The sequence below is a fragment of the Pristiophorus japonicus genome, chromosome 17 (genome assembly GCF_044704955.1).
Source record: "Pristiophorus japonicus isolate sPriJap1 chromosome 17, sPriJap1.hap1, whole genome shotgun sequence".
Lineage (NCBI taxonomy): Eukaryota > Metazoa > Chordata > Chondrichthyes > Pristiophoridae > Pristiophorus > Pristiophorus japonicus.
In genome coordinates, this window is record NC_091993.1 from 68,402,785 (window position 1) to 68,429,528 (window position 26,744).

Genomic DNA, 26,744 nt, shown 5'->3' on the forward strand with positions numbered 1-26,744 from the left:
TTTCCCAACCACAGATGTTAGGCTAACTGGTCTATAGTTTACTGCTTTTTGAGTGCCTCCTTTTTTTAAATAGGAGTGTCCTTTTTTAAATAGGAGTGTTACATTTACAGTTTTCCAATCTGCTGGGACCACCCCAGAATCCAGGGAATTTTAATAAATTACAACCAATGCATCCACTATCCCTGCTGCTACATCTCAAGACCCTAGGATGCAAGCCATCAGGCCCAGTGTCCTCTACCGTAAAGACTGATACAAAATATTTGTTCAGAGTTTCTGCCATCTCCATGTGCCCCATCACTAATTCCCCGGTCTCGTCCTCTAAGGGACCAACATTTACTTTAGCCACTCTTCCTTTTTATTTATTACCTGTAGAAACTCTTGCTATCTGTTTTTATATTTTGTGATCGTTTACTTTCATAGTCTACCTTCCCTTTCTTAATCAATTCTTTTTAGTCATTCTTTGCTGGCTTTTAAAAGCTTCATCTTCCCTCCTCCCACTCGTTTTGGCCACTTTGTATGCCCTTGTTTTTAATTGGATACCATCCCTTATTTCTTTAGTTAGCCACAGATGGCTATCTTTTCTTTTACACTCTTTCCTCCTCACTGGAATATATTTTTCTTGAGAGTTATGAAATATCTCGTTAAATGTTCATCAACTGTCCTGCACTTTAATTTATTTTCCCAGTCCACATTAGCCAACTCTGCCCTCATACCTTTGTAGTCTCCTTTATTTAAGCTTAGTACACTGGTTTGCGATCCAACTTTCTTGTCCTCCATCTGAATTTGAAATTCAACCATGCTATGGTCACTCATTCCAAGGGGATCCTTTACTAGGAGGTTGTTTATTAATCCTGTCTCATTACACAGGACCAGGTCTAAGATAGCCTGCCCCCTGGTTGGTTCTGTTGCATCCTGCTCAAGGAACCCGTCCCTTATGCACTCTATGAACTCTTCCTCAAGGCTATCCTAACTGGGTCGATGGGGATTTCGGTTTAATGTTTCATGCGAAAGACAGTGCAGTGCTCCCCCAGTACCCAGAAAGCCATGGGATTGGAGAGAAATGAAGCTCCAGACTGTTCATTAAGATGGGGAGTCCTGTAACGTTCTTTGGAAGAAGGGGGATAGCACATGACAACTGCCAGGTTAGGGTGGAAAACCTTCTGTGGGGGGGTGGAGGTGGACGGGCGGGCAGGGGTGCAGACGCAGAGTTCTGCAGCCTGAGAAGATAGCAGGCCACCAATCAGCAGAGATTTCAATTGGCTGAGGTCTTTTGACAGTATGGGGAAATCATGGAGTGGGAGTATATCCGAGGAGTACATCCGTCAAGGCGCCAAGCCACTGAGGTTCATGGTGGAGGGGCTACGAGGACTGGGTTGATGGCCAGCTCTTGTTAAAAGCCAAGGTGCATAGTAGGCCTGCAGCCAAGGTCAATAGCAGCCAGGTGGGGAGAGGGCGGATGGCCGAGCTGTGTAGTGGTTGGGTAGTGTGACAAAAACAGGGCGATGAGCACGCGTGGTGGCTGGTGGTGTTGAATGGCATACGTTGCAATGTTCTTACCTTAGGTCCAAGGAGACTCTGTACTGCTCAGGCACATTTGCCCTTTTAATTGAGAAGCTGGTGCATAGCCACCATGTGACCATGGTATGGAGCTGCAGGACGACTCCATTGTAATTCTTTTACTATTTCAAGTTCTGATTTTGGTTTTGAAACCTAGTATTGCATGACAGATTTAGTGCCATCTACAGATGTAACAAGTGGTGCAATTAAATTATACTTCAATACTGAAGTTGTAGGACTGGTCTTTCCAGTCTCTTTTGGAATAAAATGTTGTGACCCACTCAGCAGTTTTGATATAATAGATATTGGTCTCGGCATACATTCCCACTGACGCCTGGGAGTCCCTGACCAAAGATTGCCCTAAGTGGAGGAAGTGCATCTGGGAGGGCGCTGAGCTTCTCCTAATCTCGTCGTTGAGAACATGCAGAAAACAAGAGCAGGCAGCGGAAGGAGCGTGTGGCAAACCAGACTCCCCACCCACCCTTTCCTCCAACGACTGTCTGTCCCACCCGCGACAGACTGTAATTCCCGAATTGGACTGTTCGTCGCCTGCGAGCTCACTGAGTGGAAGCAAATCTTCCTCAATTTCGAGGGACTGCCTATGATGATAATGCATTTCCAAAGATTACAGACTTAGTATGTCTGCTTTAACGTGCTTGTCGCCCTGTAATATGGCTGGAGAGCACTATTTAGCGGTGTTTGGAAAGAGTGTAAATTTCACTTCTTCATATTGGAATGGAAATCTTCGTTTCTATTTGATTTTTTCCCTAATGCAATAGTTACAGACCCCTACCAATTTTGCTCTTCTGATGGATTGCTGATTGGTGTGCAACAGCCATCACGAGATGTTTTTCTCCCTTCTCTTCCAGTTGTAAAGCAGCTAGGTCATGATTAGGTTGGGATCAAACTTGCATCGTGCTGCCTAGTAGTTTAAAAACTTAGTTGAAATGAGGGCAGTAATTGAAAATTTACATTCTTTATTTCTCCAGACATTGAAGAGAATGAATGATGCTGTGAGTGCAGATAAAACATCTGCCGGTGAATAGGGAAAGGTTGTTAGTCTGGTTGACCGTGGAGTTAATATTTCTAGAACTTAACCATTTTCCACAAAGGAATTAGAAAGTTACTTTTAATGCTGTGTTTTTTAAAAAATGTGCATCCTCTCCTGTTTCTTTTAATGGAGCACTTGAAAGAGGGGTGTTTAGGATGCTAATTGGATATTGTTTTACATAGATTCATTAGTTTGAGTATTCAGAAAGACATCTCTCGCCATAGTGTTGTAAACCCGATGATTTATCGGTCTGAGACGGGTTTTTTGATAGCGAATGGCTTTAAGAATTGAACGTGGACACTAAAGGAAGCAGTCAGATTTTTGGATGGTGGACCATGCATGAACAGGCAGACAGCGAAAGACTGGACTGCATGGAGTGGTTCTGCTCTGGGTTGTAGGATAAGAATAGAAGCATTATTAAAGTTAAGAAAAGCCTCAAGTGAAGGTAGCCTCGTGTCTTTATTTTATATCATTATGCACATATAAGATGTACATATAAGGGGCGTGGGGAGGAGATGCTGGGGTGGGTGATTAGCCATGATCTTGTTGAATGGCGGTGCAGGCTCGAAGGGCCGAATGGCCTCCTCCTGCACCTATTTTCTATGTTTCTACTGATTGAACTAAGTGACTGATCATACCTATTGCTCTGTACGTTTCACCTTGCTGCTGAATAAAACGGCTTGTCTATCAAACCAAATTCGCCCTGTCCAGTGTTGACTCATCCCACCTTCTGAGACACTGAAGAAACATGCAAACGGTATGAGGTTCCGATCCGGATTGCAACGGGATGCTACTGTAGATACAGGACAGTGAGTCAACCTCCATAAAAGCAAGATGTTTGAACCACTTGAGGGAGCGACTGACACCAAAGAATGTTCTAGTTACAGCAGACCTGAATTTGTAATGTGGGTTATCAATATACAATTGCCACAATAGTGAGGAGAGAGGGGTTAGAAAAAATGTCTTTACATTTAATTATTGGAATATAGAATGCTTTGCCACAGGGAGTAATTGAAGCAGAGAACTTTAAGGGCACCACCGACCCCTACTTGGTCTGTATGGAGCAGCTACTGATTGGATAAACTGCCCAAACTGTCGAATTGGTGTGAGCAGATGTGTGATATGGCTTCAGAAAACTATTTGAAAATTCTTCCATTTGCTCTCACAATGGCTGTTAAAACCGAACTCATTTTCATGGGCCTTCACCCACAAAAATATTTAATAAAATTGTAATCTTGCGTCCTGCCTGAGCAGGTTGAGGCTTCCCCCAAGGTGTTTAATGCAAGTCCTTTGTAGCCGACAAAAGGACCATCTTCGGCTGATCAAGCAGTGTGATGCATTCCCGTGCCCAATTCACAAGCTGGTTATGGTCACCTACCAGAGTTGTGGTGATCCATACTAGCACCACGGTCATGTGATGTATCTGAAGTTTCAACCGAAAAATAACTTTTTTTTATCTGTCAGACTTGTATACCGATTCTATATAGCAAAGTATGTGCATTTCCATTGGGGTATAGCAGTGCTAGTTTTTATAAAGCCAAATTGCTTACATGGAAATGTTGCAATTAAAAAAAATTCTTGCTTAAAGGTACTTATTGTCTCTTTAATCTTTCTTGTAGATTGAATTTAGCATTTGTGAAGTTAAAAGAACTGGTCTACAGAGTGCAGTGTCAATCAAAATTCTAAATCGTAACCCCAATGCCAAGAGACTTGTAGGCTATGTAGCAGCATTGAAGGATAACTTTGGTTTCATAGAAACTTCTCAACATGATCAAGAAATCTTCTTCCACTACAGGTGAGCCACATATTTGACTTTGAACTGTATTTACAGAATAATGTGGAATGTAGTCATCTGGAGGAGTACATATCTAATGAGTCTGAAATCCATATCATTGATCACTATTTGCTCACCTGGTCCAGAAGCCTTAAGCATGACCTTTCTTGGCAAATTTTGAGTGAATAAATTGGGTGTGCATTTTACTGAAATAGGTGGGTGTTATGTTTTGCTACTTTGCATAGAATTTGCAATGCTGCCTTTTTCTACAGTCAAGACTTTGAGGGTTTTCAGATCTTGCATATATGGAAAGTGTGATCACTGGCATCCCATGATTGATCCCATGATAAATGTTTAGATCAAGGATTCCCTTCAGTGAGGTTAACCATGTGGTATTGTAATGAGGTTTCACTAATGTATGGAGAATTTAAACTGCCAAGTGTATTCCATGCCAAATTCATTGCTCCATCGGTTTAGACAGTGTAAAATGGGCTATTACTGTCCATGTTCATGACCACTAAACAGACTATTTAGTTTTATTGTTGATCCTTTTACTAATGCATGACTAAAATCTAACACTAACACTTTTAGTTTATGAAAATACTTGTATGCTCAACATGGGAAGAAGCAAAGTGAACTGTGCAGTCAGGCATTCACCACTAGATGGAGCCACTAAAATGAGGTATTCCACATATCACAGTAAAATAGCTCAAGTATGAGGCTGCTTTCTATATTGAAGTAAATTAGATTTGTGCATTTTTCAGAAGTGTGTGCCATTTGAAGAATAAATTTCTAAAGCTTACTTTTCCACTTGATACTGGAGTATTTTTGACGTTTTTGTTGGTACTAAAAAGTCAACAGCCAGCCATAAAGCAATGTGCCAAAAATTCTGGTTTCTTGACTACACCCATGCTGCCATGCACTTTGAAGTCTTTTGTGTTTCCTTTCGCGCCCCCACCGCTCCCTTTATAAAAATGTTTTAAAACTTTTCACAGTACGACAGCTCCACAAGCAATGGCTCCATCTTCTCTTTCCAGTAGAGTGATTTGAAACAAGACGAGCAGCTTCTTAAAATGGATTAGGGGAAGAGCTAGGGTCCAACCTTCAGCTTTAGTCATTCTTCGATCCGTCAACGGATGCTCGAGTGTCTGAGCAGCTCCCTGCAGCTGGGCAAGAGGAGCTCATCTTTCAGGCGAAACTAGTGTGAGGAATGTGGAATGCCAAGGACTACAGTGCCCTGGACAGCAGCTTGCTGATGGCTTCCCCCCTCTTACTCCTACACCTACTTGCATCACTACCACAAGCTGGAAATCGGGAGAAAGAAACACTTACCGATGCAGAAGAAATTCTTGGAGGAAAAATATAAAGAGGAATGGGTCTCTGATTGGCCTTTCATTCCATCCAACATTCCTGTGAATAATTGGTGGTTTTGGTTCAAACGTAGTTTCTTAAAAGCCAAAAATTGGTTGCTACGTTAAGAAAAGGAAGAGATAGAGGATCAGATTTGTGCATGTTCACAACTTCTCTCTGACCACTTTTCCCAAAATGTTGCCTGGTGTTTGTATATATGTTTAAATGGTTTCCAACTGAATTTTCCCACTGGGCTTCTAGATCCAGTTCATTGGAGTTTCACTTTAGAGCACAGATATTTGTAAACTCAGTACCTAAAACACATTCTCGCCTTTTTCTTTTGCATAGTCTTTGTCAAATTGACTTCAAGGCATTTCTAAAAACTGCCTTCCTTCCCATCCCCATTCAAATTATAACTTTTCCCCACCATAGTTATTGTGGCTCTTTGAGGGGGTGGGGGGAGAATGGAAGGCAGGCAAGTAGCTTAGGTTAGAATCTGGGTCAGATTCCCCACTTTCAAAAACCTTCTACTGTCCATTTTCCTTCTGTGCTCTTTTGCTTCAGAGCTTTTCCTTTGTTTACAAACTATTGACAGACAGATGGAGAAATTGCACCTTAGCTAAAGCAACAACTGCCAAATGTTCCCCTCCATATGCTGTTGCTACTAAACAGTGGAAAAATCTTAACCCAAAATGTGTTTCGAAGTATGAGTTGCATATCAAGTTAATAACAAAACTTAAAAGTTCACTTTTTTCATCTGACTGTGTAAGTGGCACAAAATACCACTTCCAGAATTACTCGTACCTTTTCTGAAATGCCGTATACATAATTGTATCTATCTAAAGATGAGCATTTGCAAGGAGTAACTGATCAGCTAGTTGGAGGTACAGCTTCGCCCTCCCAAATCCAGAGTTCCAAGCTCTGGAATATTCCGAAATCTGGTCATCGCGCTGATCCGTGGAGCGGTCATCCGAAATCCAGAAAATGTTCTGAAATCGGGACATTTTTTGTAAACCGCGCTCGTGGTATTTTTTCACCAAAAATACCACTAATCACACTATTTTTTTTTATATCGGCCCAGCGGAAACCGCGATCCTCCAACTTTAGTCAGGCCTATTACCGCTGTGAAAAGCCTTGGGAGTGGGGAAAACACCCAAAAATTGCAAAAAGTAAAAGAACACAAAACATTCACAAGACACTTGCCTGCTGAATCACTGAAAAAGAGTTTAAAAAAATAAAAACTTTAACATGCCTTTTTTGCAGGTCTTCATACTTACCGTTGTCCCAATGGCTGCAATGCAGGTTTTTCCCAGGCGGTTATTTTCTAACTATCTACGGGTCACCGCTGAGCCAAATAGTTTTTTTTTCACAGCAGTAAATAATTCTCTTCCCCCCCCCCCCCACAAACGCACGCACGCACCCATGCACAGCAAAAAAATTGAAAAAATTCATAACATTCACAAATCCCTTACCTACTAAATCGCTGAAAAATAATTTTAACTATTTTGCAGGTCTTCATACCTACCGCTGTTCTTGGGGCTGCAACGCAGGTTTTCCTTGGGCATTTTTTTTCGCCCAGAGTACGGGTGCATCAAAATTCAGGATGTCGGAAATGTGTTCTGAAATCTGGAAATAACCGAACCTCAGCCCGGGCGTTTCCGGATTCGCGATGTTGGGAATATGTTCCGAAATCTGGAAATACCCAAAATCTAGTCCCAAGGTTACTGGATTCAGGAGGTCAAACCTCTACTATATCCTGTTTCACAACCTGGTCTCAAGTAGTGCTAATTAACATTTTTTTTGAAGAAAGCCACATGAAGGTTAAAACGATTGAAAAATTCTCTCAATCTGCAACTTTACGAATTATTTTCAATTAAATATTTACATTTAATCCATAATATATTTACACATTTGCAATGCCTGGAAATAGAACATAGTTTATAGAAAGTAGCACTGGCTTGGCTAACTAGCATATTTAATGTGGCACATCCAGTTCTATCCATTCAGTGCTGAAATGAGATGCTTGGTTCATCTTGATGTAAGGCTCATCAAAATTGGGTTATTTTAGGTATTAATAAAAATTGGGTCACTTGTATAAATGGGGAACAATTTAATGCTTGCTTTCTAATTTTGCAGTTTGCACAGTGAAATGTTATAGATTATGACCAATAGAAATTGTCGGTAGGTATTACATTTATTTTTGTCCCTCTTTTATTACCATTGTGATGAGACATTCCCCAGAACTGAGTGCATGATGATGATGACGCTCACTAAGCAAAAGTGGCCTGGGATCACCTGTCCGCCAATTTCCCCCCCCCCTCCCCATGAATGATGCCTTGCCTTCAAGGCAGTGGTATGGTTGGGAGCTAGTCAAATGGAGGAATTTACTGTTATGAATCCACTTTATACCACTTTGCCAGTTAAGTTGGGACATTATCCTAACTTTACATTGACCAGAATTTTGTGTATGGGTGGACTGATCAAATATTACTTGCTGTTCAGGAAGCAAAGTTTAAAGTTGTATACAAGAGGATGAATTTTGTTGCAAGACCACAAGGACACAGTAAAACCTTGGTCTAGCTACATGCATTTAATTTAAAATGTAGCTGTGCCAGTATCGAAATCCTATATGGCTCAGAGACATGGACTATGTACAGCAGGCACCTCAAAACACTAGAGAAGTACCACCAGCGCTGCCTCTGCAAATCCATTGGCAGGATAGGCACACCAACATCAGTGTCCTTGCTCAGGCCAGCATCGAAGCACTGACCACGCTCTTATCAGCTGTCAGGTGGGCCACATCGTCCGCGTACCTGACACAAGACTCCCAAAACAAGCACTCTACTCTGAGCTCTGACACGGCAAGCGAGTCCCAGGTGGGCAGCGAAAACGCTTCCAGGACACCCTCAAAGCCTTCCTGAAAAAAATATAACATCACCGACACCTTGGAATCTCTGGCCCAAGACCGCCCAAAGTTGAGGAAAAGCATCCGGGCAGGCGCTGAACACCTCGCGTCTCTTCGCCAAGAGCAAGCTGAAGCCAAGCATTGACAGTGGAAGGAGCACATGGCAACCCAGGCTCCCCACCCACCCATTCCTTCAACCACCGTTTGCCCCACCTGTGAGACTATAAGTCTCGCATCGGACTCTTCGGTCACCTGAGAACTCATTTTTAGTGTGTAAGCAAGTCATCCTCGACTCTGAGGAACTGCTTATGATCCAATTGGCATCAGATATGTACAGCTATCAATATCAAAGCAGCACTAGTAGTGCGTCAGTCTTGTTAACTCTACATTGTAGGCCCATTTAAATGCTTGGAGCTGTTGTTCATTTGAAGTACAGTAATTTGTTTATTTTTAAACCAAAGTGAGTTACTCCCAATGAGTATACAAGACTTAGAATAACATTTTACAGCACAGAAATGGGTGTGTCAGCCCATTGCACCTGTGCTGGGTTTACAAAAGACCAATCTGCTTTGTCCGATATCCTATTTTTTCTTTTTCAAATATTTATCCACTTCCTTTTCAAACTATTATGAATTCTGTTTCCATCAATTTCTGGTACGGTAATCCATGTTGTGCGAGCACTGTGTACACAAAATACTAACCCCTTTGTTCTTTTGCCGGTAAAATGATGCCCTCTGGTTACTGACTCATCAGACAGTGTAAATGATTTCCCTTTTTTGGTTCTCTGGTGTGAGCGATGCTGGCAAGACCACATTTTCTGCCTACCGCAGGTTTTCCCTGAGAAGCTGCTGGTGTACCTCTTTGAACCTAGTGATGTTGCTCCCGCAGTGGTGTTGGGGAATTCCAGGATAGTAACTTAATTTTGAATACTGCTATCAGATCTGCTTTTAATTTTTGGGGGGTCTCTATTGAACAGAGAGCCCCCCCCCACTGCCCACAAACAAACTTAATGAGAAACTTTAGGATATCCACCTCCTGCCGCAAAGCCGTTTAACCAGTAAGTTAATGACATTTACCATTAATCTGATTTAGCCTTTCATTAAATTGGGGGGTACCGTAGCATGGTGGACTAATGATCCAGTGACGTGAGTTCAAATCCCACCACGGCAGCTGGGGAATTTAAATTTGGTTAATTAAATAAATCCGGAATAAAAAGCTAGCATCAGTAATGGTGACCATGAAGCTGTCTTTAAAAAAAAAAAACCATCTGGCTCACTCATGTCCTTTGGGGAAAGAAATCTGCTGTCCTTACCTGGTCTGGTCCATATGTAACTCCAGACCCACAGCAAATATGGTTGATTCTTAACTGCCCTCTGTGGTTCAATGTGGCGGCTCACCACCATCTTCTGAAGGGCAATTCGTGGTGAGCAATAAATGCTGGCCTTGCAAGCGATGCCCATAATCGTGTGAACAATTTTTTTTTTTAAACACTGACTGCACAGTTCACCGATTTCCCCCTCCCAGTTCATGATGGCACTTTTCTTCCCTTTTTATCCCTACCTGTTGCTCCAGAGGAATTGAAGCTGTCCTGCATGTTGGCAGTAGTTTTTGTAGATTAGGAATTGTTGTACACACCGTGTAGCAAACTTTGGATTCCTGGAGAAGCTAAATCATGTCGTGGAAAGGGAACATCGAGGAGCTCGGTTGATTTTAATCCGCAAATGCAAAAAGGCAGACACGACGTCTGAATTGCAGTTGTAACAGATGCAGAACAGTGGATGTTGCTGTCTCCGTGGCTGTATACCTTTGAAATCTGTCCAACATTTACTGAGTTATTTATCAGGAGCTATAGAAATCTATGAAGCCTAGATATTGCCATCAGTGTAAGACATTTTGCTGGTGGAAATTGTGATATTTGTGGGATAGCCTCTTAATTTGAAGACCGTTTCTTATCTGAGTAAGCATAGCTGTTACCCCCCAAAATAAATGGAGCACATAAGGTGCTGTAACTAGAAACTTCGCAATTGATATTGATGCTAATGGTGTTTTTTTTAGGCTGGTATAAGCGACTGCCCATTTTAAACATGGCTGTTTTAAGTGTTGGGGCTGTGTTGAAGTGTGATATTAACCAGCATACTGACACTTTACTATTTTGCCAATATTTGAATCTCTCCTGAGATATTGGTCTTGGCACAAAATCAATACAAAATCAATACAAGCTGTATACACTTCAACCTTTGAGCAGTGCTGCAACTATTGAGCTTGTTACATTTCATACACTGGTGTTCTTGCGGTCCCCAGTGAGTTCTCGGGCGATGTTGATGAGCTGGATGTCGGAGATGTTGTGGAATACAGTTTGTCAAAGGGAAAAGGAAACAAAGTGAGTGCTGAGAAAGTCACCAAGATTACTACAGGTAAGAGCTCGGTGAACTTTATGGATTTAAGAAATAACTGTGCTTCTAATGTGATAACTACCAAGTACCACATGGGAATCCAACTTTTGGGGGCAAATGATTAATTTATATTAGAGTTAAACGATTTGGGTTAAGTATGGTTAGTTGGAATTCCTTTATGTGTAACGAAATATGAGGTACTTGATGGTAGAAGAAAATTCAATGCCAAAATCTTGTGATTGGTTCCTTACCAGGACGAGTGTTTTCATGGTCTTTCCATGGCTGTAGCTGTCCCCAGAATACTGCAAAAATTGGAGCCAGGACAGACCAGTTACCCAGCCACTTTCTCAGTAATCCTGTCTTTAAAGCGTGACATGATGGGATATGATTCAGTGGACTGCAAGTATATAAACCTTGTGCAAGTGTTCAATGAATTCCTTCCTTTTTCTACTATCCTCTTGTAAAGGTGCAAATTAATTTCTCTAGCACCAACAGGAAAATAAACCACTATAAGTGAGCTTATATGAAGAGTATAGTGTAAATGGGATAAGTGTGACCTGGTCCACTGTGTACAACACCTGCTTTTCAAATGCAGACATATAAAGAAATTGTATGGATTACTTTTGTGGAACTGATCCAGTAAATATTCAAGTAAGATTTCTACACTGGATTGAACTGAATTCTAGTGGAATTTTGTGCTTAGAATTGAATATCCTTCAATTTGGTATTTATTTGTCCAAATTTTACAGTACATTAATAAGCATGACACTTCTATTCTGGATATCGTTAATTATAGTCGCTCAGTTGCTCAGCACAAGTAATTGTGTCCTTTACACCACGCAGTCCAGGTAAAACTGGTAAATCCCACAGCATTCCTATTAGTTTTCTACATTCAGACTTTTGATCAGGTCGTCAATATTCATCAGCTGATGAATATTAATATTGTAGCTTTGCAGTTTGGAGTCGTCTTGATGCACAAAATGTAATTGTGTTGGCAGCAATGGAGATGTAGGGAGATGGCAGAAGACTGGGCCCAGTGCAATGTGATCTTCCCACTGTGTTTAGATGGCAATTTAGTAAACTCTGCAGCATTCCTCCTTCCGAGTCCCAATCATGGTCAGTGAGTTTGAATAGTTGAATGATACAGGCCAGGAAGGTCCTAGGTTCAGTCATAAAAAATTCCTCATCTATTGTTTGGCAGAAAGGATCACTCAGCAGTCTTGGGGATGGGAGGATAACATTGTGAGTTCCAGTTCCTTTAAAAGTAGAAGAACAGAGAGACTTTGGGATTGAGGTACCAAGATCTTTAAATGTGGGAGGACAAATTGATTTTTTTTAAAGATAAAGCATTGGGATCTTGGGTTTTATTAGACGTGAGCATGCAAGCAAAAGTACAAATTGTTGGTTAGGCCACAGTTTTGAGTGCCTTTCGGAAGGATATCTAGACAGTACTAAGGTGCAGAATGACACCAGGGATGAGAGGATTTAGTCATGAGGAGAGAAATTGAGGCTCTTCGATGGATTGAAGATTATTGAGAGGAGATTGAAAAGAATTGAGATGTTTTGATGAAGTAAATCTGAAAACTAGTGGGCATAGGTTTTTAAGATTACCAAAAGAACAAAGGGAAAGGTTGGAAGAAATTTGTTCGGAGGTTTGTTGGGACATGGCCTGCCCCACCAGAAATGGTGGCAGAAGCAAGATCCAGTATTGCTTTAAAATAGATAAGTTGAAAAGAAAACAATTAAGTGCTTTGATAAAGGGCAGGGAAATGGGACTATGAAGGCTCTATCCAAGCTGAGGGCTTCTTTCTGTGCTGTAGAATTCTGTTATTTGTGATGACTACCTGGTGAGTCCTGCTGGGAAAATGCTTGTGTGGATGATGGGACTTTTTAAAAATCTGTTTATACAGACTTTCATCAATAAATAACCAGATGTTTGATCTAAATTGGTAAAACATTGATTTTTGTCCTGAATTTGGTGGAATCCCTAGAATTTCCTATTTTCTTGCTAAATATCCGTTATGGAATTTCACATTCATGGCATGTGTAATGTCGGCGCACTTTGAGGAGCCTTGATACTGACTAGAGAGAAGTTGTGAACAAAATGGAATCACTGCATACAATGATTGCAGCATACTGCAGAATTAAACACTTCAATATTTGTCAGATTTAAAATATATATTTGGGCTTCACCATATGGTGCTGATGTGCTACTTTAAACATACATTTTAGCAGTCAACATTCTGCAGTGCACACTCCATTCACACACTAAATGTATTTTACTGTTAACAGCTTGACATGATCATGGAAACTTGACAGTTCTCTGCTGTTGCAACTATCAAAGAGGTGTCTGATGTGTGCAGCTATCTGTGGGTTTCCTTTAGCTCATTAGTCACTTTCTTATATCCTTTTAAATTTAGTGGTCAAAAAACAGATTGTACTGTCTTATTCTGAGCTTGCACTGGTTTTGTGAGTTCACTCTCCAGCCCCCCCAATTTTATCATGTTTTTTGATCCTAAGAATAAAAAATGAAACAATCTGTTTTTAAATTAATAAAATGACTTTGAAGGTCCTTAATGACAAAATTGGGCTCCAAAGTGATGCCCAAATAGTTTAATACTCATTTGAAATCTTGTGTGAACAATGACCTCTTGGGTCTGTTACTGGATGTCCCCTCCTGCTTCCAACCCAGTAATAAGTTCTATGCTTTTACGAGGGAGAATAATTGGCAAAAAGATAAGGTGTATGAGGACTGGTAGATTTGCACAGGTGACCATCATAATTGGATTTTGGCAACCAATTGTTTTTTTTTTATATAAAGAAAGACAAACAAAAATGGTTTTGTTTTGTTTGAGGCAACTAATGTTGGGCATGAATCCTTACTATGCATCTTCAATCTATAGGGGACATTATCTGCTATTCACAAACCCATATTGCGGAATTGTAAACACCCACCCTGATTTTTAATTTATTAAAAGTAGTTGACAAGTTGAGATGCAGTTTCGTGATGCATATTTCCAACGTGGGTATGAGTGCCAAAATGGAAAATCACCCTTTTATCTTCAGCATCTACTCTGGTGATTTGCTGGCCTTGTAACAGTAGGAAAGATTGGAGATTTATTTAGTGCTCTAAAACCAATAGGATCAAACACTATGTTGGATTCCCATTTAACTTGAAAGTTGTATTGAGGTTTTATCTGAATTGTTTGTTACAGTAATAAGATATTTAGATAAGATGACATGGCCTCAAGATCATTTAGGATGGCAGACATTTCAACATGGACCAGGGTTAATTCCAGAAAGAACAGGATACAAGTACAAATGGAGTCTCTTTGATTCATCTCGCTTCAAAGTATAAAGCAGGAAGATTGCAGAACCCTTGTATCTGTCATTTGCCCTTTGTTTCAAAACTAGTTAGAGGTATCCTGGGAAATTCATACTGCTGCATGTAGTTCTTCCCCATTTCAGATATCCCGCTTCTATGGCTGTCGGCTGTCTATAATCAAAATGACTGTTGTGGCAATAGGTTATTCCTCACAGCTTGAAATGTTTTATCTTTTTGCAGTGAATGGTCCCAGTGATGAAGTGTATCCAACTGTCTATACTGGTAAAGTGATGAGGCCATTACGCAGTGTGGATCCACAGCAGGCAGAGTATCAGGGACTTATTGAGGTTACAGAGGAGGGTGAGTTTCTCTTACCACTGCAACTATGCTTTCTTTTCAAATATCTGCACTGGTGCATGAATCGCACCTGCAAAATAGAGGATTTTGTGTGTGGTGGTAAATCGGGGGGGAAATCCCGAGCCAATGATGAGCTATTTGGTCCAGGAAAGCAAAATTGCTAAGGTGACCACTATCAATCTGTATTCTACTAATACAAACTGTAACTCACCCCCTGGTTGCTAGTTAATGAACAATCATTTTTGTTGTACTATGTTCTCTGTTTTCGAATCAAAAACAGATCATTCCTTAGCTCATTAAATGTGGTCTCTTTACCCCTCCAAATTCCCTTAAAATAACAATTCAAATATTTGACACAACATTGTAAAAACAAAGCTTTTTTCAATATAAAAAAATCGTCTCTGGTCTGTTCCTGCTGTTAACTTTCAACCAAGCCTGTGTCAACTCCAGACTCAACTCTTTTGTCATTTTCCCCTCCCAACCTTCACCCTGTGCAATCTTTAGCTTGCTATTGATCCTGTCCTTACTGACCTACATTGGCTTTCAGTCCCCCAACACCTCATTTATAATTCTCATCCTTGTGTATAAATCCTTTCATGGACTTGCCCCTTCCCATCTCTGACCTCCTGCAGCCCTCCAAACCCACCTCCCCACCAAGCTCTATCTGTTCCTCTGACTCTGACCTTTTGTGCTTCCTCCAACAATGTCACCTTCAGTCACCTAGGATGAAGGCTTTGCTTCAACCTCTCCATCTCCCTTCCCTCCTTTAGGATTTTCCATAAAATCCATCTCTGACCAAATGCTTAGTCACCCCTCCTCTAACATCACTGTTGCCCTCAAATACATTCATTTCTCATTACACTTCTTTGAAGCAACTTGTGACATTTTTCTTCATTAAAGTTGCTAACAGAAACAATGAACATTATTTTTGAATATATTTGTGTTGGAGTACTAAAAGTTCTAATAGTAAAGAAATGAGGTTAAATGCCCAAAGTAGAATTGCATCCTTCAGTGCTTAAGCACTTCTCAGTCCAATCCTTTATCCTAAAATTAGTCTTTCTTGGCTTTGGGATAAACCTGGCCACTCAACTCACGAATCAAAAATCAATAGCATTTTATTTAATCGGGCTGTCCACTCTCCTGTAGTTGTGCAGTTTTTTTCTAGTCTAATCCCGTACATGATTTACTGACACAGGACAATGATCCTCTGCAAGGATTTTGCCATCCTGTGTTGAGCTCGGGTGTCCTGAGGATCCTTGAGTCAGTTGAGCTTTGAAGTTGCTACCTCACAGGGAAACTTGCCTTTTGCATCATTCATGAAGCTCATTGATCCAGTGTGAGCCTAGACACTGAATATTCAATGAGGTATTCCACTGTGGACGTCAACCCTGATCTGTCCTTGTCCAATGCCTGCACTTTCCAGTTGGGCTTCACTCAAGAAAAGCGAATGCACGGACACTTTTTTCACTCCTTAGACCAGAATGCAGAATGCCATTGTAGCTCTAAAACTGCTGTCCTGAGAATTGAGCTGGCATTTTCTGGTCTACATGGCTTAGCATACATGCATTAGAGTGCATTTGCCTACCAAGGCATTTGGGGAGCTCAGAAATGGATCTGAAAGTAGGTTAAATTTCATGCTTCATAAAAGTCAAGCCATTGTGTACTTGTGCTTTTGCAGATAACGTACTGAAAATAAATTATGCCGTTGAGTACTCAGGAGTTGGTATGTCCTTGCAGGCTCTATGAAAGGAGAAGTGTATCCTTTTGGCATCGTCAGTCTGGCAAATAAAACCGATTGCCTTCAGAAGGGAGAGACTATCAAGTTCCAGCTATGCACTGTGGCCCAGACAGGACAGAAATTAGCCTATGATGCCACACCTTTACGAAAAGGCACTGTGGACTGTGTGAAGGACCAGGTATGAGCTAAAACCAGTGACTGTTCTAGATTGTGCGTGGCTTATTTCATTTCACTTTCCAGTATTTCTCCTCTTGGTGTAGTAGAATTTCAGACATTTCACTTTCCTAATTGCGCTAGGTTTTTGTATATGTCCTCCTGGAGTGAGATACTGTCCACAATAACATCAGACCACTTGGACTTTCTTGCACAACTTGGGCAGGTGTACAGGTACAGGAAAATTGTATGTGAGGAGAGACTGGCACTTTCTATCCTGCATCACTTGACCTGTGACCCGATCGTTATTGTGGACAAGGCCACGGTTGGAGGAATCTGCGTGATGAGCAACGTGAAAATACACCTGCTCCCTCAAAGCAATTCGATAGTTAGAAATTGACAGGTTCACTTTTTTTAAATGAAACACATGAGGTAAACTACATCTTCATTTTTAGTGTTGAATAACCACAATCTCGTTTTTATATATTAGAAATTACTAGAGTCTATAATTAAGGATCGAGTGACTGAACACCGTAAAAAATTTTCAGCTGATCAGAGTTGGTATGGATTTGCAAAGGGTAGGTCACGCCTGACGAACCTGATTGAATTTTTTTGAAATGAGTAAAGTAGTGGGTAAGGCAATGTCTATGGATGTTATTTATATGGACTTGCAGAAGGCATTTGATAAAGTCCCCCATAAGAGACTGTTAGCTAAAGTTGAAGCTCATGGAATTGAAGGCAAACTATTGACCTCGTTAGGAAATTGTCTGAGTGGCAGGAGACAGAGTAGGGATAATGGGCAGGTACTCTAATTGGCTGGATGTGACTAGTGGTGTATTGGGGCCTCAACTATTCATCATATTTATTAACGACTTGGAAGATGGGATAGAAAGCCACATATCCAAGTTTGCTGATGAGACAAAGTTAGGTGGCATTGTCAGCAGTGTAGAAAGCATAACATTAAAAAGAGATATTAGATTAGGTGAATGGACAGAAATATGACAAATGAATTTCAATGTAGGCAAATGTGAAGTCATCCACTTTGGACCTAAAAAGGATGCAAGAATACTTTCCAAATGGTGAAAAGCTCGAAACAGTAGAGGTCCAAAGAGACTTGGGAGTCCAGGTACATAGATCATTAAAATGTCATGAACAGGTACAGAGAATATTCTTTTTAAAGGCTAATGGAATACTAGCCTTTATATCTAGAGGACTAGAATACAGGGGACAGAAGTTATGTTACAGCTATACAAAGCCCTGGTTTGACCATACCTTGAGTACCGTGAGCAATTCTGGGCATCGCACCTTAGAAAGAATATACTGGTTGAGCATCCCTTATCCGGCACCTGGCCTGTGCCAGATAAAGGGAAGTCAACCCGCGGAGGGTGGGTGCGGGAAACAGTGCCCCGGGCGGACCCAGAGTGTTGGCGGGACCCAAAGTCTGGTTGGAGGTCGGCCGCTTTCTGCGCTTGCACCCCCGGCCACCAGAATCATGCCGGACAAGGGAGGTCCAACCTGTATTGGCCTTGGAGAGAGTGCAGTGTGGATTTACCGGAATGATATCTGAACTACAAGGAGAGATTAAACAAATTAGGGTTGTATTCGCTAGAATTTGACAGGTTAAGGAGTGATTTGATCAAGATATTAAGGGGAATAAATAGGGTAGATAGAGAGAAATTATTTCTGCTGGTTAGGCAGTCTAGGACTAGGACATAATTTAAACATTACAGCCAGATTTTACAGGAGTGAAATTAGGAAACACTTCTACACACACGCACACAGGGTAGTAGAAACGTGGAACTCTTCCGCAAATGCCTTCAATAAGGTACCCCTTAATAGACTGATGAACAAGGTCAGAGAATGTGGAGTAGGGACAAGTAGCAGAATAGATAGCTAGCTGGCTTCAAGACAGAAAGCGGAGAGTAGGGGATAAAAGGTAGCTATTCACAGTTGCAGAAGGTGGGTAGTGGTGGTCCACAATGAAATGAAGTTCAACACAGATAAATGAGGTATTACATTTTGGTAGGAAGATAAGGGAGGTCACTGATTACTTGACGGGTGCGAGTCTAGGTGGGGTAGAAGAACAAAGGAATCTCGGAATACAGATGCACAAATGAGACAAAGTTGCGACACAGGTGTTAGCAAGGCAATAAAAAAGCAAACCAAGCATTAGGGTTTATTTCCAGAGGGATAGAATTGAAAAGTAGGGAAAGTTATGCTAAACCTGTATCTAACCTGGGTTAGATCACACTGGGAGTACTGCGTACAGTTCTGGTCGCCATATTATAAAAAGGATATAGAAACATAAATGGGTGCAGGAGCAGGCCGTGCGGCCATTCGAGCCTGCACCACCATTCAATATAGTCGTGGCTGATTATGCAACTTCAGTACTCCACTCCTGCCTTCTCTCCATACCCCCTGATCCTTTAGCCGTAAGGGCCACATCTAACTCCCTTTTGAATATATCCAGCAAACTGGACTCAACAACTTTCTGTGGTAGAGAATTCCACAGGTTTGCAATTCTGAGTGAAAAAGTTTTGCCTCATCTCAGTCCTATGTGGCTTACCCTTTATCCTTAGACTGTGACCCCTGGTTCTGGACTTCCCCAACATCAGGAACATTCTTCCTGCATCTAACCTGTCCAATCCTGTCAATCTTATATGCTTCTATGAGATCCCTTCTCATTCATCTAAATTCCAATTAATATAAGCCTAGTCGATCCAGTCTTTCTTCATATGTCAGTCCTGCCATCCTGGGAATCAGTCTGGTGTACCTTCGCTGCACTCCAACAGCAAGAATGTCCTTTCTCAGATTAGGAGACCAAAACTGCACACAATATTCCAGGTGAGGCCTCACCAAGGCCCAGTACAACTGCAGCAAGACCTCCCTGCTCCTTTACTCAAATCCTCTTGCTATGAAGGCCAACATGCTACTTGCTTTCTTTATTGCCTGCTGTACTTGCATGCCTACTTTCAATGACTGATGTACCATGACACCCAGGTCTCATTGCACCTCTCCTTTTACTAAACTGTCACCATTCAGATAATCTGCCTTCCTGTTTTTGCCACTTATCTACACTATACTGCATCTGCCATGCATTTACCCACCCACCCACCTAACCTGTCCAAGTCACCCTGCAGCCTCTTGACACCCTCCTCACAACTCACACTGCCACCCAGCTTAGTGTCGTATGCAAACTTGGAGATACTACATTCAATTCCTTCGTCTAAATGTATATACATATTGTAAATAGCTGGAGTCCCAGCACTGAACCTTGCGATACTCCACTAGTCACTGCCTGCCATTCTGAAAAGGACACGTTTATTCCCACTCTTTGCTTCCTGTCTGCCAACCAGTTCTCTATCCACGTCAATACATTACCCCCAATACAATGTGCCTTTTAATTTTGCACACTAATCTCCTGTATGGGACCTTGCCAATGTTTGGAGTGAGGGTGTTGCCACGATGCCTTGTAATTGTCCCTTTGGAGGAACAGGGTGTTGGTGATGAGTTCGTGATCTAGACATTTTGTCAGGAGTAGGGTATCACTGGAGTTGTCTTTCCCTACCCCCGCTCTGTCAATCACGCCTCCCCAGAGGGCTGTGTCTTTGCTGACACTGGCGTTGAAGTCACCTAGGAGGATCAATTTGTCGCCCGTGGGGACGCAGGTCAGGGATGTTTTGAGGTAGGAATAAAAACGCTCTTGTCGTCTCATCCGTTGCATCGAGTGTTGGGGCGTATGCACTGATGACTGTGGCGCATTGGTTCTGGGACAGGGTGAGTCGAAGAGTCATGAAGCGTTCGTGAACCCCGCAGCGGAAGTCTTTGACCAGCTCGTTTTTGATGGCAAAGCCGACTCTGTGAAGACGGCGTTCTTCCTCTGGTTTTCCTTTCCAGAAAAAGGTGTAACCTCCACCTTGTTCATTGAGCTGGCCTTCCCCTGCCCGCCGGGTCTTGCTTAGGGCAGTGATGTCTATGCTAAAGCGTCTTAAGTTCCCAGGCGTTCCGGCCTGTCGTTGTTGGAGTTGTCCATGAGGGTCCTGGCATTCCAGGGCCCGAACTTCATGTTAACAGAATGGAAGATGCCTGTGCGTGAGTTCTCAACGTGAGGTGGCCTCTGCACACCGGCAACCACACGGGCTTAGCTGAGCAAGGTCTTGGTCCAGTGTCAAGGGGGTCCAAGACGACTGAAGACCAGGCACTGCTTTGAGCCTAATTGCCTACGGCGAGATGTTGGCCACGAGCTCAGCGCCGAGTAACGCCCTTGATGGTAGGTGGCCCGAGGTTTGGTTGGAGGCAGGCATTAGGAAGGTCAGCTATCCGCTGGAGTTCTGAGGGATGTTTTAAAAGTTTCTTCCAAAGTTTTCCAAAGTTATTTAAAGTTTCTCCAGAGGTTTCAAAGGAAAAATTCTCCAAATTGTTTAAAAAGTTTCTTAAGTTGATTAAAAGTCTAAAATATAAGTCAGGAGTAGGTTACTCCCCTTGCTTAAATCGTGGGCTGCCCTGACTTCTGAAGACCATCGCAGGTCGGTGCTATAAATAGAGCTGGAGCACCAGGCCCTGGAACATCGTGGGCTGCCCCGACCTGTGAAAACACCACCGCAGGTCGGGGCTATAAATGGAGCTGGAGCGCCGGGCCCTGGAACATCGTAGCGGAGGTGCGGCAAATGAGGGTAGAGGGCCCAGAAGAGCCGCGGGCTCGGGCAGTACGGACCTGCCCACACTGCGATATGTGTGCGCACTTGGTCCGTGCAGCAGAGCAGGTCTCCAGTCGTCCTGGTTAACCCTTGCCACTGGATAAAGGCCTAGTTCTGTCGAGCCCGTGTGGTGGCTGATGCGCAATGGTCACCACATTTTTTTTTAAATCCACGCACCGGCATCTTCCACCCCTCAATTGGAGTTCAGGACTGCAACATCGTGTCCTTCATTGAAGCATCTGTGAACTCTCATGGAAGCAAGTCATCCTCATTCGAGGGATCGCCTATGACGACTCCCCTGGCACTGCTCCATGGGCGCTGCCAGCCCTCTGTTGTCCTGGGCCGGCCCCGGAGTCCCTTCAGGTGGTTAAACGCCAGCCCCGGACTCCCTTCGGCCAGTTAAACATGGCTCCGGACTCCCTTCGGCCGGTTAAACGCCGGCCACGGAGTCCCTTCAGCCAACTCGGAGCTGGCCTCGGTAGCGACCCTGGAGTCCCGGCGGCCCAATCTGTGGAGGCGAAAGTAGCTGCATGTAGTTTCCTGTGGTGTCGGGAGGTCGGCGGCCTCGGAGGACCCGCTGTAATCCCTGGCTAAAAGGACTGCTTCCCATCAGCTGGACCACTGCAATCTCTGGTCGAATGGCCCTCCCGCTCCCGAACTTCAGCTTGATAACTGATAATGTGGTTAGGTGTTTTACTGTTGCTTTACTGAAACAGTAAATAATTGGAGGAAGCGCAAAACACCCACAGTAGCTTATAAGCGCGTCCATTTTACTAAAAGAGGAACCGATGAGCTTTGGGAATGAGTATGCTGCAATATTTACTTCCATCGCAGGCATTGCTTACAGATGGCTTTCCTTTTAACTTGTATGCGTGTCATGGCTCGGGATGGGGTAAATGTACTACGTGATATGGTAACCAGTAAGTTCCCAGTGATGACTCATTGTCTGTTACCCAGACTGAGCTAGGGCAGTAATGTTGGGAAACACTGTTGCAATGAGTGAGGGGAAAATCAGCCAAGATATTTGAAGCCAAGAACTGTCCAGTTTGCTGAAAGTGCATGTGTTAGTATCAGGTGAGAATACGATTAGGCTCCAGTGTGACAGCGCACTGTAAATAACTCATTGGCACTAGTGAAAATGTACACAACTGTTTTCAGGAGAGGTAACTGAAGAAAAATCAGTTCAGGTCCACAGCTAGGAATATTCATGTGAGGGAGAATAAGTTTGAGTAACTAAGACAGTGATAAAACGTGGATATCCAAATTTCACAGGCTTGCTATTTCATGTCACAAGCTGTTGCTGAAGCTAAAGGGAGCACCAGTAACCATGGGGGCAGGAATCTTAGAGGAAAGCAGGCAACTGGGTGGTTGGTTAGCTTTGTCTGTCGCCACTAGGACTGGAGTTTGAGCCCACTTAAGCTTTTTATAATCAGGCCTTATGCTTTAATTTGCAAACTAGTGTTGATTTTACCATGTTCACATGGTTCTGGCTGAGATGGTATTGAATAGATGTCGATTGCTGATTCAAATGATTTCAGAGTCATGATTCAGGACTCTTGAGCAGTTTTTGATGTGTATTCTGAGCAAAAGTTGGCAAAAAGGTATCCTTTCAGCACAGCCCCTTGCTGAGTGTTGGACATATAGGCAATAACTAGTGGAGTGAATGTGTTCAGCTTCATGAACGGTTGTCAGTTTTTACAAGCCATTTGACCGTTCCTTGTGTGACATTTACACACAGGTCGGTTTTTGAGCCTTGGCATCAGAGATGGGGTCTGCTGCCTTATTTTGTGAAGTGGTGCACAAGTGTGATTGAGAATTAGTGCAGTGCTCCTCACCATCTGATTGAACAGCAACAACTACAATTTGTGTTTGTATGAAGAGGTGATATCAACATGCGTTGTATGAGTAGAGTGTCCCGTGCACAATTTGAGGAAGGCTTCTGGGAGATGATTGCCTCCTGGTTGCACTCTATCTATTGTTGGAAGTGGTGAACAGATAGGAGACTGAGGAGCACTTCAGTGTGGGGGAGGGGAGATTGCTCATACATTAGGGGGTGAATCGAGTGAAGGTATGCGAAGCTGCTCTTGAACAGCAGTCACTGGTGGGGGGGATATAAACGTTGCACTGTTATTTTCTTGGCTGGTTGAAGATTGCTTGTCGATCCATTAACCTGACGCTGGAGGCCTGGGTGTTGAGTGGAGTAGCTGTGGGCAGGAATGTGCAGGCTACGATTGCCAAGCTGCATTCTTTTTAACCCCCTGGTGGTGCCTTTTTATCTTGCCGTCCAGGACAAGAAGGAATGCTAAATGAAAGCTCCAGAGAATTCCAAAGTGCAGAGCTTCACTTGTGCTTTTCACTATTTCACATCTCTGACAATTGTATAAAGGAGCAACTGAGCTGTAGATGTGCTTTTTCATCGATTTTGAGGGTGGCAGGAGATTGTTGCACCTTTTCAGCGCACATATTAGCGACGCATTGGGAACTGCAAGAAAGGAAATGGGTGTTATTTTTGGCGGGCAGTGTACAAGGTTCACAAGATATTTTACAGCCATTATGTGGCACAGTGTTACTGTTTCAGTGACCACATCAAATGCTGATGTAAGCTCTCCTGGCTTGTGTATTTAAAATGCAAAATCTATTGTTTTGCATAGATCCCAAACAATGGCCATTTCATTAGTAAAGTTTGGCCATTCAGGAAGACCTGCAGCACCTTGGTGTTGGCAGATTCTTGATCTCTAATCTACTAGTCTTTGAAGAAAGGCTTTTAACCAAATCCAGGCACAGACACCAGAAAGGCTGCAAAGGTAGGCTATATCTCTGCTCTTGGCTCCAGGACAGGGTATTCTTTCAAGTTGAATAAGACAAACCACCAAAGTGAGCGAATGCTTGCATGTTTATTTTTGTACCAGTACATCAACGGATACTGAACCGTTTGTATCGAGCAACTCCCTTCATTGATCTGTGTTTTACCTACTGTCAAAACATTTTACAATTCAAACCTAACCCTGCCTCATCCAGTGTTAACTTGGTCTGACTTTAGAGGGCTTGAAGGACTACATGTGTAAAACATGGGGGTCCAATCTAGAACGCTTGAGGAGGTTCACTGTTGTACTCTTGGGTCTTGCTACTGTGCTAGTAGATATAGAGCAGTGCGAGTCAACGCAAAGAAGGATATACTTGCTTTGGAAGTGGTGCAACAAAGCTTCTCTAGATTGATTCCTGGGATGCGAGGGCTCTCCTATGATTAAGTAGAATGGGCCTATATTCTCGAGTTTAGAATGAGGTGATCTCATTGAAATGTATAAAATTCGTAGAGGGCTTGAAAGACTGTTCCCCTAGCTAGGGAATCTAGAACTAAGCATCATAGTCTCGGAATAAGGGGTTGGCTATTTAGCACTGAAATGAGGGAGAAATTTCTTCAGAGGGTTGTGAATCTTTGAGCATCCACAGCCCTCTGGGGTAGAGAATTGCAATCGTTGAGTATATTCAAGACTGAGTTCCATAGATTTTTGGGTACTAAGGGAATCGAGGGATGTGGGGATGGGGTGGGAAAGTGGAGTTAATGTAGAAGTTCAGCCATGATGTTGAATGGTGGAGCAGGCTTGAGGGGCAGAATGGCCGCCGCCTCCTATTATGTTCGTATGGTATAAAAGGAAAGTACCCTTGGATCCCACCTCCTTTCAAGAGGGGTGCTGTATACAACAGAAGTAAAACAATGTTTTAGATTCTAGTCCATAAATAGATGACCTATTTGTGCATTATCTTGCAAAATATAGTAAAAGATGTACACAGCAAATTGGTGGCATCCATTAGCCTGAAGGCTGTGCTAACATCAATCTATCCAGCTTGCTGTAATGGTAAATTTTGACATGCATTTTTGGTTTTAATTCAAAACTGGAGCTCCTCTGAGTCACCTTGACAAAATCCACCTCCTTTTCCTTCGTGACAGCCGATACTAACTCCCACTTCACCAATTACTAACTGCAGGTTTATAGTATTAGTGTCCACAGCTGTTGCGTGGCTATTTATTACCCACTTTGCTGTCTCCGTGGCCCTGACTTAAAAATATATATATTTTTTTCCCCTTCCAAATCAGTGTTGCAGTATTTTTCATCTCTTGCAGGAAAATAGTGATTAGTACCATGCTCAGAGTATTCTTGACAACCTTTGCTCTTTACCCTGATTTCTACTCCAATTTAGTAACAGCCATGGATCTGTGTATGCCTATTATAAAACCTTCAAAATGGAAGGAAAGGCAGACTTTTTCCTTTGGCTGTGCCTGTCCCACCTACACAAGTGCGTATTGGTCATTGAGTATCGTTAATGCTGATTTGAGCTGGGTAATTAAATATAATGTCAAAGAATTGAAATACATATACCAAAGGTTTATGCCTTGGTATAATACATCCAGGCAGTTCCATATCCGAGTTCCTGATCTTGGGAGGGAAGCTAAAATATGATGCTTCCATCTGGAAAATCAGGAGGTAAGTACCTGTGCCCCAGTTAGTGGCAAAATTCTTGGAAGCATGTTGGCTGTCTTTCAATCAGAATGCTGTTCAATCAGAATTATTGAAATATTTTAATTTTCAGGTGTACACTACAGTTTACTTAATGTAGTAAGATTTGATTAAAGTATAGATGGTGCTACCTGTTATTTTGAGTTTCTGTTCAGTGTAGTAAGGGACCTCATAGCGTATATAGTATTGGAGATTAGTAAACAATTCTGTAATTTTTTTATTTAAAACATTTTTAATGCATTTGACTGGTGAGATTGTAATTTGTGTAGGACCTACTGTAGACTGGCAGAAAACTTGTCTACGCACTGCATTCCAAATAAGAGATTTTGTGTACAGGTGTGTTTTTTTTTTTTAAATCATGGGTGCTCTGGAACCAGAATGTAGATACACTAATGAGAACACTTATCAGAATGATTGTTTCATAGGTCATGAAACTGTTTTATGATTTTTGTAAAATTGAAATGAAGCTTTTTCCCAGTGCAGAGTATCCCATAGTTACTAGGACTGCAGCAGTAGTTTCCATGGCAATACACCATTTGTACTGCATTTTTGAAAAGGGTGTATCGGGGAGTATAAGTTTCACTCTGATTACACATCTGTGTAGTGTTAATTTGACTCCTTCACCAACCAGCACATACCATCCCACGTTCTGTTCACTGAAGTGTTTTTTCGCCATTTTACATTTTTTTTTTTAAATTTGAGTTTTTCATACATTAATTCTAACAATGCCCTACAAAAGAAAATATGCAAACCAAAATTTAGGATAGTTTTGGAGCATTATTTTAATCCTGTGACTAGATAGAAGGAATTGGCCCGATTGCTGCACTTGAAGTAGAAAATATAGCAGCAAAAATAGCGACTTTACTTCACTAATGTTAACTTCAAAAATTGGCTTATTTATGCTTTGAGTTTTATGCTGAGTTGTTA

The 26,744-nt window shown here is 42.2% G+C and overlaps 1 protein-coding gene and 1 non-coding gene across 6 annotated transcripts in view; both read left to right on the plus strand.

The window, feature by feature from the left end:
* Nucleotides 1-26,744, plus strand: part of csde1 (cold shock domain containing E1, RNA-binding) — a 147,755-nt gene that overhangs the window by 111,117 nt on the left and 9,894 nt on the right. For all 5 annotated transcript variants that reach the window (XM_070858801.1, XM_070858805.1, XM_070858803.1 and 2 more), the window contains 4 exons: nucleotides 4,228-4,403; nucleotides 10,939-11,051; nucleotides 14,596-14,715; nucleotides 16,450-16,628. In XM_070858801.1, coding sequence (XP_070714902.1) covers nucleotides 4,228-4,403; nucleotides 10,939-11,051; nucleotides 14,596-14,715; nucleotides 16,450-16,628 — 588 coding nt within the window. The remainder of the gene's footprint in view (nucleotides 1-4,227; nucleotides 4,404-10,938; nucleotides 11,052-14,595; nucleotides 14,716-16,449; nucleotides 16,629-26,744) is intronic.
* LOC139228416 (small nucleolar RNA SNORA14) lies at nucleotides 23,540-23,678 on the plus strand. Its single transcript, XR_011587564.1, has one exon. It is a non-coding gene; the product is annotated as a small nucleolar RNA SNORA14 (small nucleolar RNA).